The following is an 18660-nucleotide window of genomic DNA, read 5'->3' on the forward strand; positions in this document are numbered from 1 at the left end:
ATCCCGGCTATCATCTCCAGCAGCTCGGGCAGGGCTGCCATCACGTAGCAAGGAGCCAGGTACATAATCAGCAAGCCCACCTGCACCCCCCGGCCCCACCTCACTAAGAGGGTTTCACAACCGGCTATCTGCGGGACAGCGACCTCCCTCGGATCCAGACTCTCGTTAATGACAACCGCTACCCCCCCACCCCTACCCTGGGCCCTCGGCTGATGGAACGCGCGGAAGCCTGGTAGGCACATCTCGGTGAGGGGAACCCCCCCTTCCGTGCCCAACCAGGTCTCCGTAATGCCTATTAGGTCGGTTCCCCCCTCTTGAATAAGATCGAATATGAGGGGGGCCTTATTTATGACGGACCTGGCATTGCATAACATAAATCAGAGGTCCAGGTTCCGGGGGATATAACCACTCGGGACACGAGTGAAGCTTAGGGGCCCGGAGTGCGGTATCGCTTTCAAACAGCGAGAACGCACTCCCCGAACATGATACGAGCCCCTGCTTCCGCCATACCTGCCCCTCCCTCATACCGTGCAGATGGAGGTACCCATACATGGCCGAGCCTTAACCTCCTCCAGGATCTCCAATTTACAAACCTCCAGATCGTGAACCTTAGAAGGGACTAGCCTAATCCCCTGTGGGCGTGCCCCCCCCAACCCCTAACCCATTATTTGATTTAGATAAAAGTTTACAAAAAGATAAATGAGATGAAGTTTGTGACTCACCAGCGTCGTGTAAGATAATGAGGGCTCTTGGCAGACACTGGCTCTTTTGCCGCCAGAGCTGATAGTGCTGGCTAATTAAGCCATCATTCGGACGGAGGCGGAGGAGGACAGAACAGCCATAAAAGATGCTACACTGAATATACAAATGGAACCAGCTGTTTTAATTCTCTATTGAGAATTTGATAACAGATTGGGGTAAACAATGTACAGTCCCACCATCCCTACTCTATGATTCAATAGAATGTGTTAGCCAGGGATCACCGAAGCAGCTGGCTGCCTCAGTGAAAGGAATTTTTTCGGGCGGTGTTATCTTTCCTGTGGGATGCCTGAATGCCAGTAGTCAATTGGGGGAGGCTCCTTTCCTGTCCCTACGCGGTTTATTTGGTCACGGGAATTGAGCCACCAAGCAGCTGACCTCAGCGGGGCGCAGGCTCAGCATCTTATCACGTGAGCCACCGCAGCCCCCTAATGCAATAGGTGAGTTCAGGGATATACAAATAACAAAATAAAAGAATGACCTAGATAACTTTCCTACACTGGACTTACAAAACAGACTTGTTAAAACTTGGAAAAATTCTATGAGAAGAGACAAAGACAAAATAGAAAGAAATCAAGTTCAAGGGCATTATTTGAATGGATTAAAGATCAAGATTGTTAAAAGTAAAGAGAAGGAATACAAAGCTGAAGAAGCTTCTTGATGAGAAGCGAAACATCTTCAAAGAAAAACCAGAAAGTCCAGTTGCCTCTTGAAAAAGCACTTTTGGGACAACCATGACCTGGATGACTGAGAATCTCCATAGACATTAAGGAATATAAAGATTTATTTGATCAAGGATAAAACAGATTGTTATCTATATTACTCCTTAATGCACTTTTGTTAATCAGGATTGTACAGCTTTGAGGATTTATTTATAGATAAGAGATGGGAAGAACAGATCATTTGTTTTGTTTTAAGAGAGAGTTATAAGTTACTTAAATTTAGTTTATACTTGTGATGAAGGGGGGAGTTATTTCTTTATATATTTCTTTTCTTTTTCTTTTCTATATTCTTATGTCTTCTTTCTTTCCTATTTTTCTTTCTATTTTTTTCTTTTTCTGAATTTTCTATTTTTTTCCTTTTTATCCCTTTTTTTTTTAGTTTATATTAAGTTTTTATCCTTTTAGTGATAATTTTTAATGAAATTATTATTAAAAAAAGGAAATAATAAAGCCATGGTGTAGGTATAGTTAGAAAAATACAATTCGGTCTCCGGTGTTCTCAAAGCACACCCTGAAGTGTAGGTGAAATATAACTGAAAAGAAACTTCAGCTGGGGAATAGGTAATCCAATATGCCAAAGGGTTCCCATAGGAACATCGCATCTTTTATTTATAACTGCTTGGAAGAGCTGCCTCATTTGGAGTCTGACTTGTTCAATGTGCAGGCGGCATCCCCCGAAGTGGGGCTGCTGGAAACTTGTCTCCTGCTGCTAAACTACTACTTGGTGCTCTGAGCCTACTGTCATTCAGTGGTTACTGGCTTCTCATGGTTCATTAAAAACCTTCATGCAACATTTCTAAGGCTCAACATAAAAAAAGCATCTGCTGAGAAACATACTTCCCTGCCTCCTGTCCTTGTAAAGCTATAGGCATTGCCTCAGTTGGCTTGAAGGAATGAGAGGGTGGCTGCAAAAGCCCAGAAACGGTGCCTTTCTAAATATTGTAGCTTCCTGGCAAGGTTGCTGGGCTCCAACTCTGAGTCAGAGACATAATGATGTGACCATCCCCAGATTATTCTCCTGAGAATGGAGCCAATGGCCATGACTCTTAGATTTGAAAGAGCAAGAGGGTTAGCCAGCTTGTAGCATTTTCTCCTGGGGAAGTCAGGCCTGGGGGAAGCCAGGCCTGCTTTGCAGTGGTGGGTTGCTACCGGTTCTCCCCAGTTTGGGCAAGCCGGTAGCGAAGATGGTGAGGTGAGAGCGAACTGGTTTGCGCCGACCATCAGTTGGGCCCGCTTGCCCGCCCCTGTGCTATACCTACTAATATTCGTTCATTTTTAGCCCAGCTGATAGGTGCGGCAGAGCGGATTGCCAGGCCTCAGCTGTTCTGAAATTTATTGTGCTTGCATTGAGTGCGAGCAAAGCGAGCACGCGTGCACAAAGCACATGTGCAAAGCGAATTGGTGGTAACACCGGTTGAAACCCACAACCGCTGCTTTGCTTTTCTAAAGTCTACCTGAGCAAATTTCGGAGAACACCTTTCAGTACCACTCTTTGGCTTGAGGCATCACCGTTTGAAGGATAGGGCAAATGGCACCCCTCGTCCCCCAATATATATCACACACTTACTGAACATTTGATACGTTTGCAAGAATTGGAAATTGGAAGAGACATCCAATTTGAAGAAAGCATCTTGGACTTTTTTCCCTCCAGAATCATCCTACAGCCTGGAAATGCTTATCAAATTTCTTGTACAACAAGCTTGCTTTATGAAAGAGATTGATGTACTGCTGTACACATGACAGCATAGAGCAAATCAAAGAATTGTGAGCTTGCAGACCGTTCAGCCATGTGAAGAGGTCAGGCAAGAAAGAATAGGGACAGGCTATCAAAATGGAGAGGAAAGCATGAATCATGAGCTGCAACCTGTAGGGAAGGCTATACCATCCTTTGCTTGGAAGGAGAGAAGTACAGTAGCCCCATTTCATATTTCTGACAGCTGAATAATTTTGGCAAACTATTATGACAATTGTCAGTGTTCTTGGTGTTGAGATGCTTAAGTAGCAAACTTACAGTTTCCTAGAATTAAGCCCTATTGAATTCAATGGGGTTAGTTTTGGAGCATAGACTGAGTTAGGAATAAGATGCAGATAAAAGATAAAAGATAAGATAAAAGGGGAATGAAATTTTAGTTTATATTAATAGAACAATCCTTTGCAGGGCACAAGGGAATAATTTTGCATTAGGCAAAATTACAGCAGGCATAATTTAAATTCCATATCCAGTTGTGACTATTGTTCATTAAGAATGTAAACGAATTGGAATGAGCGTACAAGACGATGTACAGAATGGAGGCAGGACAGCTGATTTGTGGGATGGGAAAGAAGAAAAGAAAAAGTTGGAAGAGCTGGATTGTTGAAGGAAACATGGGATAAACATATTAATAAGAACAATTCTCCAATGGGCCAATTATCTTGAAGGCCAGTAGATTGGTATCTTCAAAAGAATCTGGATAGTATCTATTGAGAATTTGATAACAGATTGGGGTATACAGCCTATAACCCAAGGGTGAAATTTACTTACCCTCCCTATTGGTTTGGAAGTGTGTGTGCCCCTTCCTACTCTATGATTCAATAATGCAATAGGTGAGTTCAGATTTTACTTCTCTGCGTAAAACTTAGATGATGAGTAAGTTGCTTGTATAGTAACCACCTATATTAGATTATTCTGATTCTCAGCAATATGTAAAATTGAATTTTTATATAATATAACATTTCACCTAATACATTATTTCATGAAAGTAATACTATTATTATTATTATTTATTAGATTTAAACAAGAACTATAAACAAGAACTGGCATTATTCATGTCTGTGTATATGTGCTTATGTGCATATCCTTACAGCTTTACGCACAGCCTGCCTGTAAGTCAAGTGACAGCTCACAACTTACTTTCTTCCTTAAATATCACTAAGTTCACAAACCTGGCAGAATATTTCTTCTTGTGCTTGAACTCCTCAAAGCATGAATGCCAAGCTACATTTATTAGACCGAAATGGGTACTTAATGGATAGGATAAAAAATGGTTGTTGGCTTTTAAATGTTCCAGAAAAATCTCAGTTGAGTTCTGTAAGTCAGAAAACATTTTTTCCCATTTACTTGAGTAAATTGGTTTGTATAAACCTTGAAAAGTTAGATTAAAAAAAACCCCTTTTATTATTAGCTAATGACTGATACTCTTTTTAAAAAGGTGCATTGGTGAACATAACTTTATGGAAAATTAATTATTGTGTATATTATTTCTTCCCTAAAATCTGGAGAAAACAAAGGATTTTCCCCAACACAGATATAGTAAACCCTATAGATGTATTTTACTGTTGCTAGGATCTTTTTTAAATTATTTTTTAAATTAGAAAAATACTCTCAAGATCTTTTTTTGATGGAACTTGACAGGATAATAGAATTAGATTTGTTGAATTCCACTAAACTGTAAAGTAACGCGTCATCGGCTTCACTTACTTCTCAAATATTTTTCTGTAGTGGAACTCATCCATCTACCTTTGCTCACACATAAAACCATGAAAGCAAAAGGGCAAGTCAATCAGTTATCTAAGAGACAGAATGTTATACATTTAGCAATTACTGCAGACTATGACCGGCTCTTCTGGGTGAAATACAGACTGCCTGTGCAAAGGACCATGTTTTTTTCCCCCCCAAATCTGGATCTAAATATTATTCCAAGATTCTTTTATGTGTGCTAACATGACAAGATTCCATTTAAAGGAGTCATAGTGGTGAATATCTGTAGGATGAGGGTAAAAGTTCGTTCTCTGAGCTTGTGGGTTGGTTTATGAACATTTTGTTACCAGGCTAGGTAACATCTTCAGCAGAGTTTAAGGGGATGTCAGTGTCGGGGTTCTTCTGTTTATAAGGATTTCAGGTGTGGGTGTGTCAAGTGAGGGACTTGTGATGAGTCAGGTGTGAGTCATCAGTGAGAGTCTTGTGATGGGTCTTGTGATTGGGAAGTTACATCGCGTGAGGGTCATTCGGAAGTGAAGTGCTGGTTGGGGGGGCTTGTGTGGGCTAGTTGAGGGTTGGTCAAGGGTGAAATGCTCCCAGCTTGGACCAGATTGCCCGATCCAGTAGTGATGGTGGTGGGTGGTTCAGAGAACCAGTAGCAAAAATCCCTGCCCCACCCCCCATGCCCAACTGAGTCACCCGATCCTCAGAGGTTGTTTTTTTTACTTTTAAAAACATTTTTTCTTCAGCCGAAAAAATGCTTTTAAAAGTAAAAGAAAAAGGTTCTGATGATTGCACGGCTCAGCTGGGATATTCAGAGCCTTTTAAAAGCATTTTTTCTACATTTTTTCTTGTAAAAGTAAAAAAAGTAAAAAAAAAAGTTGGCCACGCCCACCCAGTCACATTACCCCCCCACAAGCCACGCCTACAGAACCGGTAGTAACAAATTTTACATTTCATCACTGGCTTGGCCTGGATCTAAGTGACAGCCAGGATGGTGTAGTGTTTAAAGCAGGGGTGAAATCCAGCAGGTTCTGACAGGTTCTGGAGAACCGGTAGTAGAAATTTTGAGCAGTTCAGAGAACCGGTAGTGGAAATTTTGAGTAGTTCGAAGAACTGGCAAATACCACCTCTGGCTGGCCCCAGAGTGGGGAAGGAATGGAGATTTTCCAGTATCCTTCCCCTGCCACGCCCACCAAGCCATGCCCACCACGCCCACCAAGCCACAGAACCGGTAGTAAAAAAATTTGAATTTCATGACTGGGGTCGGTGCTGTCTCTGTTTGGGTGTGTGGTTGATTTGGCTTCTGAGAGGTTCGTAGGCTGGGTTGTAAGTCAAAATATCTGTTGTGGGAATTGTTTGTGGAGTGCTAGGCTTCTTTGAGCTAACGAGCTTGGTGGGTGGTAGCATGGCCGATGATAAAGCAGTCATGCCCAACATGAACAAATTTCCCATTCTGCTCCCATTCTGCTTGGGTGAAGCCAGTTCCACTGACCTGCACCCATCACAAGGTTTTGAATAACCTTTGCATTTACAATAATGTTTCCTTCAACAACATTAACCTACCATTCCTGAGCACCCCTGAAGACAATGATCCAGGAGTCTCATCTTTCCCTTCTTCTAAACACATCCATATGCTAAGCCAAATTGGGAAGTTTGCAGATGGACCACCATCTGTCCTGATGAGTTCTTGTGGGGCTGGGAAATTGGAGGAATCTGGATGGTTGCACTGGACTAGACAATCTTTGTATGTTCTATCTTGCCCCTTTCAAAAAAAAAAAGAGGCCAGTTGTAAAAACTTTCAGATCGCTGCTGGGATGAAGGCAACGTTGTGCATCATCCACACCCTGTTCAATTCTCAGGGTTGGAGTAGTATCAGTAACACCATAATAAAATTGGAATATGTGGATCAGCGTATATCTGCACATGTGCGCTAGTACATTTTTTTTTTTACATTTATATCCCGCCCTTCTCCGAAGACTCAGGGCGGCTTACATTGTGTAAGGCAATAGTCTCATTCTATTTGTATATTTATATACAAAGTCAGCTTATTGCCCACCCAACAATCTGGGTCCTCATTTTACCTACCTTATAAAGGATGGAAGGCTGAGTCAACCTTGGGCCTAGTGGGACTAGAACCTGCAGTAATTGCAGGCAGCTGTGTTTAATAACAGGCTTCTTACAGCCTGAGCCACACCGCGGCCCCTTTTGGCAGAAGAAGACAACTGGAATGCATTTGCATTTTGCGTATGCTCAGTCAATCAGTCAATTTTTTTTTGTTTGTTTACATTTATACCCCGCCCTTCTCCGAAGACTCAGGGCGGCTTACAATGTATAAGGCAATAGTCTCATTCTATTTGTATATTTTTTTACAAAGTCAACTTATTGCCCCCCCCAACAATCTGGGTCCTCATTTTACCTACCTTATAAAGGGTGGAAGGCTGAGTCAACCTTGGGCCGGGCTCGAACCTGCAGTAATTGCAGGCTCTGTGTTTTAATAACAGGCTTCTCTATTGCCTGAGCTATCCCGGCCCCTATCTCCAATTTCTGTCTCTCACCACATACTGCTGCCATATCCCAAGGAGAGGCTCATGTGCTATTGGGCCACTGTAACTTTACTGACAAAAATGGACCATATTTACAGAAGGATGAAGTAAGTAATTTCACACCTCCTTAACTCTGTATGCGGGTTTTAGAGACACAGCTAGGCAAACATCCTTCGTCACTGTGTGCAGCCTTGTAGTTTGTGCAGCTCAGATGAGTTGGAGAGGTGAAGGGTGTAACAACGTTGCGAGCACACAACACTGAGTCACTCCTGCTCTCGATTTGTATGGTTTTTAAAAAATTAAAGCCTCAAGAAACTATTGTCATTTGAAAGCTAGGCCATTAATCATCTCAGTATGTCGTATAATTGGAAAAAAAAACACTGAATCTGCAGAAACCATCTTCATTTTAGTTTATATTTTGCCTCTGGGTAACTCTTTCAATGTTTTATTTATAGGACTGGAGTTAGTTAATTTGTATTGCATAGCATTTGAGGGGGGAACTCTTCTGCAACCCTTTGGGTTCTGCAGGAACCCATTTCAACCAGCTAATGAGCTTGGGTGGCGCACTGTTGTGAACATTAAATTACAGTAGCAGGGAAGCTGCTGTGATAACTACTTTCTTCACCCTCTTGGGCATCCACAGTATAACCTAAATGTGTCACTTGCTTATTCTTTCATGCAAATCTATTACATGCTGCAGCATGAAAGGGGAACTAATATAAAATCCTCTAATACACCCTGAATCTTATTGCTTTCCTCACAAATTCATTGTTGTTCTAGCACTTTGCATGATTATCAAAAGGAGATCCTCCCCCAAATCCACAGACATAAAAGCTAGATTGCATTTCTTCATGTATGACTTATAGATTTGGATTTACTTCAAGTCGAACAATATTATGCTATGATATCGACGTTTGACTCATGCTCAGAGTACATTACTGACACAGTAGTACTAGCCAGAGGTGAAATCTACTTACCTTCCTTACCAGTTCGGAAGTGCACGCGCTGCGCACGCATACCTTCTTTACATGCGCAAAACTTTCTGCACATGCTCAGAAGGTAAAAAACACATTAAAACCAGGAAGTAATGACACCCAGGTGGGTGGGTGAAGCTTCTCTCCACCATCACTACTGGATTGCCAAACCAGCCGCTAAGATTGCTACCGGATCGCGTGATCCAGTCCGAATCAGGAGCATTTCACCCCTGGTACTAGCCCATGAACTAAGTGAATGAAATGATTTGGTTTCATCGCTTGAAAAAGGGTGGCAGACGATTCTTTCAAGAAGACTAAATTATATGTCTACCTGGAATCTTCATTGCTAGGTACTCCAGTAATATCAGTACAGCACTTAATGGGCTAAAGAGACTCCCTTATTGCCATAGTTATAATTAAGTCACTTTCTCCTGCCCCAGGAAATGAAAATTATGGCATCAACATCTCCCAAGGTCCACAGTGATACACAACAAGATGTTTCAGCAGCTGGAATCGCTGAAGCACAGTGATATTGGTCCCCGCTCTTATTCGATTCAGATTGGTTTGTCTAAACATTGGTTTGTTTAGATCAGGGATGGGGAACGATGGCCCTTTTATGACTTGTGGATTTCAACTCTCAGAATTCCTGAGCCTGCATGGCTGGCTCAGGAATTCTGGGAGTTGAAGTCCACAAATCATCAAAGGGCCATTGTTCCCCACCTCTGGTCTAGATCGATGTGAGACACAAAAGCCCATCAGTTCCTTTTCCAATGCAAATTATGGCACTGAGCCTGTTACGAGGGTGAAGAACATCTTATATAAAATTCTGTAGGCCTTCTAGATCTAACATGGAAAAAAAATAGATTAGTTCCACTGCTGTTGTGGTAACAAATCTAAAAGCACAATTACATTTTTAAAGGAATTTTAAAGAAGTGCTTTCAAGAATAGATTGAGGCCATTGAAAATGGTGGCGGGGAAAGCAGGATGATAAATGGTAAGTGAAGCTAGAGATTATTTTCCTACTTGTGACTTAGCATTTTCTAGAGTCATTCAACTATTGAGGCTTCAAAGTAACGAGAGAAAAGAGTAATGAGAAAAAGCTTTATATCACTTCAGCAAGAGAAGGAGGATGCTATGAAGATACTTTTAATTCACTATTGGGAAAATGTCCAGAGTCAATGGTAGGTATAGCATCTTAATTCTGGTTGTGGCTTTTATCCTTTTCTGTGATAATGACACCAAGAACGCTTAGTAAACTTTAGTAAACTTTAGCAAGTTATAACAATAGGACTAAACAAAGGTTAACATCATATGAAAGCCAGTTTGTCATACTAGTTAAGGTGCCGATCTAGAATCCAGGAGACTGTGAATTCTAGTTCTGCTTTGGGCAGGAAAAACTGGCTAGATGACTTCAAGTCCGTCACTTGCTCTTAGCACAACTTACCTCACAGGGTTATTGTTGTGGGGAAAGTATGAGGAGGAGAGAATATTATTCATTTTCAGCACTAGAGTTATTTATAAAAAAAATGAAGGCAGGATAAAAATCTAGTAAGTAAGTAAGTAAGTAAGTAAGTAAGTAAGTAAGTAAGTAAGTAAGTAAGTAAGTATAAAACACTGCACTGAGCTATTTGAAAGACATGAAGCAACAATATTAGCAAAGTCTCCAGTTCTGTCAAAAAGTCAAACAAGTTAACAGCTTTCCTTAAAAGAAAATATAACCTGCTTTCTCCACCAAATTCCCTGAAAACTGATTCCTGTCCTCAGTTGTCCCAGGATTGCAAGTTTCAAATAGTATAATCTCTTTCACAAAAAACTTATACTGTACTATTTTTTTGGTTTCTGGAGTTAATTCTTCCTTTTCCTCAACCACTTTCTATTTGAGGTTCTGTTCAGCTGCGTGATTTGATTTTCAGTCACTTTCCTTTCTTCTCCTATAGCTTTCTCTCTACTTCCTGCCAGCCCCAGGCCTTCCATTTTGAATATATTTTTTCAAATATCATCCTGAATTTTGCTAAGTCTTATTTCTCATGGAAAATTGACTGCTTTAAGCTCCAACAATCAGAGCAAATAATCACACAAATTGTCATGGTAAGTGGAAGTGACCTTGTTAGATGGATGCTTGGCTGAAATGGGTTAAGTGATGCTGCCTAGACAATGATCAGATAAGAGAGGACATGGGCCACAGCTGCATAACGAGCGGAGAAAGAAACTCAGAAACTAATCTCCCTAACCTATAGACCCATGATGGCGAACTATGGCATGTGTGCCCGAAATGGCACATGGACCCATGTCACCTAGCACGCTCAGTGTCACCCATTCCTCTTCCGGGTTTCTGGCATTCATGTGCATGCGATGATCAGCTGGCCTTTGTGTGTGCAACAATGCCGGAAAGCAGAAGAGCTGGTGTGAGCATGCCCTCTGGCCAGTTGATTGGCGTGTGCACATGCGTGGCTGTAACTGGAAGGCTGTCTGCTCTACCTAAGAAGGCTGACACCAACCTTACAAGTCTGATATTACCAATCTCCTGTCTCCCAAGGTCATTTCCACATACCATACATAAATGGCATAAAACGATTAAGGGTATTATTGAGCAAGGCTACCCAAACACAAACAACTATGAGCTGATGGGCTTCTTTGCAATGGTGAAATCCCCCAGGTTCTATCCAGTTCTATCTGCCGGTAGCGCCGGCAGCGGGAAGCTCCGCCCACCTTCTCCCGAAGGACTCAGGGCGGTGTACAGCCAAATAAAAAGCGCAATATATACATTAAAACAAGACTAAAACAAACATATTACAAAATGGCCAAAAATTTAAAAAATTTAAAACATTTAAAATAGTTTAAAAACCCTAAAATATAAATAACCCCGGATTAAAATTTAATTAGGCCAGTCCCGCTTGAATAAAGATGATGTGCATACAGTGGAGTTACAGGAATGCCCAAAAGAGGAAATATATAAGGACTGACCGCTTATGCAGAAAACCTGGGAGGGAAGTCTGAGCAGGAAAAGCAGAGTGACATATGGAAGACCCCCAAATTTAAACCTGATTTGTTGATAGAATGTTTTGGGCCGTCTAGCTTAGAAAGGAAAATTACTACTGAGTGCTTTGGTTCTGTGATGCTTGCAACCATTTTGTTCCTTAATGGGGGTGCTAACAGCAATTTGACTAGTCAAGAATAGGTCAGGCAGTTCTTTGAATCCCGCAGACTAAGGAAGGAATCCATGTGGTCTTCATGCTTACCTTTGGGACCACGTCCCATGAGCTCTTGAATTCAGGGCGTATTCCAGTTCAAAACGGCTACGCAAAGCAGCAACATGGCTGCGTCCGGGGCATCCCCGAGTGACTAGGCAGTCTGACGAGGAGGATGGTGACAAGGAGCCACTGCTGTTGCTGGAGGCTGGTGACATCAGCTGGATATAAGGAAGAGGACATTATCAGTACCTAATTATGACAACCCCAAAGTCCTGTTAGAAAGGCTGATATCCCTCCTATGTGTCACAGATGCTTTTGATAATGTGCTCAGCTATTTCCATTGATGGTGTCGTGCTAGTTTTTAATTGTCCAATGGAGCAGGGCCTTTGTAATCTGGAGCTATGGAAAACATTTTGCTGTATTTTCCCCCCCCAAAGATTTAAGTCTTCTCTCTTATTATACATATAGAGTATAAATCAGTTTTCTTTGATCAGCTTTTTTTTTTAAAAAAGTATGGTTTCTTTGTGATGGACATAACAGTATTGCTATATTTATTACTGCAATGAGATCATTTCCCATGTCATCTTATAGCAATATATTTAAAAGCAATGACTTCAGTTTATTGGATAGTTGGAAAGTGTATGGCAATTGCATCACAGAAAGAGTGAGGCAAATCCTTAGACTAGGCAATACCAAATGTTGATAAATAAAACAATAGAGCTGCAACTTTTTAATGCTTAAGTTAATACTAGCATGTCATGTGATGTTTCTTCTGTAGGGATGAGAAAACGTAATTATTATTTTTTAAATTTTTGCCATCTACCAACCAACTCAATTTCATGTAAAGTTAATCAAAATGAAGGAAACTCTCAATTAACAGAATAGTGGGATGGGTTTCTGTTAAATCTAAACGTACGATAATTTGGAAGGGAATTAGTTCTATGTGTAAAATGGTGTTAAATGTATGATAAAGTGTGAAATGGGATTTTACACAAGGATAAAATGGCTTTATGTACGTATAAAGTAGCAATTGGAATCATGTATAAAACATGTTCATTACACCAGAGAAAGGCAATGCTCTAGGTCAGTGATGGCGTACCTTTTTCCTGTCTTGTACCAAAAGCGGGGGGAGTGCAGAGGGGGGGTCGGGCACACATGTGCCCACACCCATAATGCAATGTCCCCTGAGCCCTGCCAATGCACATGTGACCCTTGCACACTTCCCCCCACACATGCGTGAATGACCCCACTCCCACTGTACATGTGTGTGCGACCCCTCCCACGCATGTGTGCCACATCCACTGCCACCCTTTTTGGGCCTGGCAAGCCTCCCGGGACCAAAAATGGGCTGGTAGGGGTGCCGCCAGAACCCAGAAGAGTGTCAGTGAAGTGCCCCGCTCCAGCCTGTCACCAAGAACAAGCCAGTGCAATCCCCTGCCCCTTCTGCCAAGGGAGCATGCCTGCTTCCTGGCTGGTGTGTCTCTTACCCTGGTGCCGGACAGATGTTCCTTCGGCACAGACTCCCCTCCTGCGGCAGCACTGCTTGTTCTCGGTGGCGGGAGAGATGGGGACGGCAGTGATTGTCCAGAATCCTAGCCACAAGCAGCAGAGTGAGAACCGCCCCCACCTCACCCACTACCAAGAACAAGCAGCACTGCCCCTGCTACTTTCCTGGGGCTGTGGGGCTGTGCAGCGGTTCTCACCCTGGTGCTGGAGTGACGTTCTTTCAGCGCAGAGTCCATTCTCCTCCAGAATCCCAGCCACAAGTGGCAGGATGAGAACCGCTGCGCAACCCCAGGAAAGTAGCACAGGCAGCGCTGCTTGTTCTTGGTGATGGGGAAGGTGGTGGGCAGTTCTCACCCTGCCATTTGTGGCCAGGATTTTGGAGGAGAACTGCTACCCCCACCTTGCCCACCACCGAGAACAAGCAGCACTGCCCCTGCTACTTTCCTGGGGCTGCAGGGCTCTGCAGCAGTTCTCATCCTGGCGGCGGACTGATGTTCCTTCAGGGTGGACACTGTTCTCCTCCAGAATCCCGGCCACAAGCGGCAGGGTGAGAACTGTTGTGCAGCCCCAGAAAGTAGCAGGGGCGGCGCGGCTTGTTCTGGGTGGGGGGCAAGGTGGGGGTGGGGGTTCTCCTCCAGAATCCCAGCCACAAGTGGCAAGGTGAGAATCACAACCCCCCCTCACCTGACACCTAGAACTAGCAGCGCTGCCCCTGCTACTTTCCTGGGGCTGCGCAGTGGTTCTCATCCTTCCACTTGCACCCGGGATTCTGGAGGAGAACTGCTGCCCACTCCTTGCCAGTCACCGAGAACAAGTAGTGCTGCTGCTGCTGCTCTTCCGGGACGCCCAAGCTGGCCAGGCACTCCGGAACATGGAAATGTGTTGCCGTGGGCTGGAGGGCTGGGGCCGCGAAAGAAGCCCACTCAGGTGGGGAGGCAGGGAAGCCCTGGCCCGTCCGTCCTGGCTGACAGCTCTTTCTCCTAGTAAGCAACTGCTGGGATCCTGTCTCTGTGTCTTTGGGCACACGAGCTGTTCTTTGCGTGCACATATACACCAGCAGACCAGGTGGCCAGCGTGCCTGCACACAGCAGAAACCAGAAGATCATCTTCCTGGCATGCACATACACATGCACACTGCGCAACTGCTCTTTCAGTTTCTGGTGCTCCTGAGGGCATGAAGACCATCTGGCAGGTGTGCTGGAACCCGGAAGAGCAACAGGTGATGGCTCCGCGTGCCCGGAGAGGTGGCTCTGTGTGCCACTTTTGGCACATATACCATAGGTTCGCCACCACGGCTTTAGGTAGTATAGCACTAAAGGGAGGAAGGTATGTGTATGGGTACACATACAATTTAAACAAATACAATTTACTTATTACTCATTTCTTAAAAAATAAGAAGTAAAAAGTACGTGCAAAAGGGAAAACACAGTTGGTACAGAAATTTAATATCAATAAGCAGATAAAGAAATTAATCAGATTGTAGAGTTAGAGCTCAGTAACGATTGATGAGAAATTAACTAAAAAAACTCCAAAGTATATTAAATTATTTTAACAATGTGAGAAAGGATTTGTATTTCTGAGTTGAGTGCCCAAATCTCTCCTCTTTGTTATTTAACAATATAGAAAGAAGGAAAGAAAGAACTAAACTATTATAAATATTAGTTTCCAAATTCTTTTTTGTTATATTCCGACAGGAGAAAGGAATTAATTGCATAGAATATGCCACTTTCTGCTAGATGCTTAGTAGACAGGAGAGATTAAAATGTTTTTGTGGTGCACATCAGCCTAGTGTGCACCCAAAGAGATCCAAGATTATAGTCACTGTTAAATGAGAGGAGTTAGAATAGTTCTATTGGATGTTATTTTATTGATTGATCTTATTTTTTCATTACTTTTATTTATTATATATTCTTTATTATATATTATAAATAAGAATTTCTTTACTTTTATTGTTATTTATTTATAATAATAAGGTGGTGGTTAGAATGTAGTATTGCAGGCTAACCCTGCTCACAGCTGGGAGTTTGATTCTGACGGGCACAAAGTTGACTCAGTCTTCCATCCTTCTGAGGTCAGTAAAAGAAGGACCCAGATTGTTGGGGATAATGTGCTGACTCTGTAAACCACTCAGAGAATGCTATGAAGCACTATAGGGTGCTATGTAGATCTAAGTGCTATTGCTATTTATTGGATGTTATTTGGCTGGTTGTTTGAATACCCGATAGTATTTTGGAATGTGGGTTATTCCTAGACAAGATGCATCCTCTGTGGAGCTCTTGGAGGACTCTCATGCCCAAACATTGAAGCAAGATATTATAATATGATTTAAACAAAGTGTATGTGATCCAAAACCATACTTCTTGATTACAATCACTATTTACAAGATATGATTACCCATCTAACCCATGCAGATTTGGGGATGGCTGTGTTCTGGAACTATAAATCTTTTGCTTCCAGTCACCCCAAAACCAGTCATTTCCACCTCCCAATGATGGGATTTAAGTAGATATTAAGTGCATACAAGGCCATTGGGTCTTCCTTTCGGAGATATTGCCTTACTTTAACAGGGAAACCAAATGACCATAGTGGAAAAAAGTAGTGGGAGTGGGAGTGATTTCTGACTTCCAACTCATGCTGCTTGTAGGAAGCTGACAGGGGGTATCAGAAATCACTCCTTCTCTTTGGATGAGCCACAGAACTGCCTGTCACTTTGCAGGGTGAGTGGGGGAAGAGTGAGGCACTGCAAGAAAAACTGTACCCCCATCTCCCATTCTGGCATCTCTCCAAGAGGAGGGTAAAGGGAAGGTGCTGTACAAGTTGTGAAGGGTGCACACAGGATGCTTGAGAGTTGCCACATGGTGCGAGGAGGGCACACAGGGTTGCAGCATGAGTTGGGAAGGTGGCAGGATATGTTTATGTAAGCAAGAGCTTTCAAACAGATTGGGAGGATGTAAGCGGTTTGGCGCAGGTCAGGAAGGATGCGTGGGGGTATGCTTAGGCATGTGAAAGATGCTGTGCTGGCCAAGGAGAATGTATGGGCATGGGGTGCAGGTTGGTGGGGGCCTTAGAGGTCTGCAACATGGGTCAGGAATGATGTGCAGGAATGTGCAAGTGGCTGGCACAGCATAAGCACAGAGGGGATGAGGAGGTAGCACAAGTGGAGGGCACATTACCTGATCAGTTTGAGAGCTTCTTTGAAGTCTTCCCCACTGCTGACGCTCCCTGCTAGCTTCCCACAGTGAAGGATTTCGCTTGTGGGAAATTGGCAGGGAGCATCGGCAATCATAGTCAAGCTTACACATCCTGCTGGCTTCGCCACTGACTTGTGGGAAACTGGCAGAGAGGAAGTTGGCAGGGAGCATCAGCAATCATAACTTGCTGACTTCCTGCTGGCTTCCCCACTGACTTGTGGGAAGCTGGCAGAGAGTAATGGAAATGATGATCATATGACTGCGGCTGACTATGGCAGTGCTGAAGTAGCAACAGCACAGTGGCAATGAAGCAGCCACAACTTTCCTACTAAGTATTATTGCCATGGGAGTAATGGGTCCCGGAATTCTGTAAGTTAGCCATTTGAGCTACCTTCATTCAAAGATTATTGCCTTGTGACGCACTGTTTCACCCAATTGAAGGTTACAGACGAATGGACACAACAGATTTAGTAGTATATAGTTTTAGTCTAGATAACACATACATGACCACAAACTTCCAGATAATTACACTACAGAATGAATAGAGCAATTTTCTTTTCATTGGAATTGATATTATTTACTATACCATCCACAGGGCAAAGAGTTATAATTCGCACATTTTCTTATTAAAAAGATTATTTCTTAGTGAAAACCTGTTTATTTTATTTTTTAAAAAGCTCCACTTAATGTCAAAGACATGACTGCCTAAGCAGGAAAATCACTGAATATAGCCTCTTTCCTACAGTATTAAAAAGATTCTGTAGGGTGGCAATAATGGATAATTTAATTTTTATGCTTATATACCAGAAGGAAGGTTCTCAAATATACACAATAAACACGTCCAAGAAGTAGCATAAAACTGCTACACTATGACACAACATTTTTTTTTTAGAAGCAGTATCAAAAATCACATTTCATTTTCTGAAAAGAAAAGAAAAGACACAAATCCAAAGAAACTTCATGCCTCGGTCGACATGACTGACTATGATTCTGCATAACTCCCCTTTATGTGACAATGGAACACCATCTTGCATTCTTTCATTAACATAATGCCTGGCTAGCTAAATATTGCTCTTATTTTGCTTTGAAATGTATACAAGCTCCCCTCCTGGACTGGAATTCAGATGGATGGTTGTCAGTGTATTAGAACAGGGAGCTTTTTTTAAAATGACAGTTAAAAGTGAAACATTGCTTCACTGTGCTCCAACCAAGAAATATACACACTGAGCCCTCTCAAAAGTATTTCCATCCTCACATAATATGACCTGGGTATTTTATAATGTCCAGACTACATCCGGCCCTTGGGCTAACTCTATCCAGCCCATGTGAGGTCAATTAGAAATCATATGTAAGTTAGCGTACCACAGGGGCAGGAGAAGAAGCCCAGTTGTGTCTAGCTTTGCGCTGTTGCCATGTTGCTCTTTCAGTCGGCTGGTGGCCACAGGAGGGTGAGGAGAGAAAGTGTTTTTTTATACCCGCACAGTGCTCGCTCCTCACCTGGAGCAGCCTGAGGAGATGGCAGCGGCAGTCATTGTGTGAGGAGTCCTGGGCTTGACCGCCCACCTCTGCCTCAGTCAAAACGTGGCCTTTTTTTTTTTATTTACATTTATATCCTGCCCTTCTCCGAAGACTCAGGGCAGCTTACAGTGTGTAAGGCAATAGTCTCATTCTATTTGTATATTTACAAAGTCAACTTATTGCCCCCCCAACAATCTGGGTCCTCATTTTACCTACCTTATAAAGGATGGAAGGCTGAGTCAACCTTGGGCCTGGTGGGACTAGAACCTGCAGTAATTGCAAGCAGCTGTGTTTTAATAACAGGCTATCTTAAAGCCTGAGCCACTCAAGGACCCTTAATCGGCCTTGCAGATTAGCACAGCCAGGAGCTGTGAATTCAATCCTCCACAAAAGTCCCAGTTCCTCATGTGGTTCCTTGGGAAAATTAATTGCCTATCCCTGAATTATCACCTGCTGCTGATAGAACTTGGAAAGTAAAGTGGATACTGGGAGTCAGCATCCTGACCTTTCCACTTAAGAATGGTGAAATACCTTGGAAACTTTTCTAATGCACATACACAGGTGGTATTTCTAGGAACTGATTGCTAAAATTGAACACGCTTACATTGCAACAATATTTATCATTCATACACTGAAGTCAAGTTTGGCCAGCTCAACCATTTAGTTTAGAAAATATTCAATCCATCTTTCCCCCTTCCCTTTGCCCTGGTGAAAGTTATCCTTTTCCCTGATGAAATACAAAAGCATGGGTTTCAAAATCAAGAGTAATAGTAATAGCAATAGAACTTAGACTTAT

The 18660-nt window shown here is 42.7% G+C and overlaps 1 protein-coding gene across 3 annotated transcripts in view; it reads right to left on the minus strand.

Moving 5' to 3' along the window:
- TNNI3K (TNNI3 interacting kinase) overlaps window positions 1-18660 on the minus strand; it is a 242231-nt gene that overhangs the window by 14523 nt on the left and 209048 nt on the right. For 2 of the 3 annotated variants that reach the window (XM_058176427.1, XM_058176428.1), the window contains exon 23: window positions 11698-11867. In XM_058176427.1, coding sequence (XP_058032410.1) covers window positions 11698-11867 — 170 coding nt within the window. Of the gene's footprint in view, window positions 1-11697; window positions 11868-18660 lie in introns of those variants that run through there. The other variant, XM_058176429.1, reaches the window with a different exon arrangement.

Source organism: Ahaetulla prasina, chromosome 3, assembly GCF_028640845.1.
Source record: "Ahaetulla prasina isolate Xishuangbanna chromosome 3, ASM2864084v1, whole genome shotgun sequence".
NCBI classification, from domain to species: domain Eukaryota; kingdom Metazoa; phylum Chordata; class Lepidosauria; order Squamata; family Colubridae; genus Ahaetulla; species Ahaetulla prasina.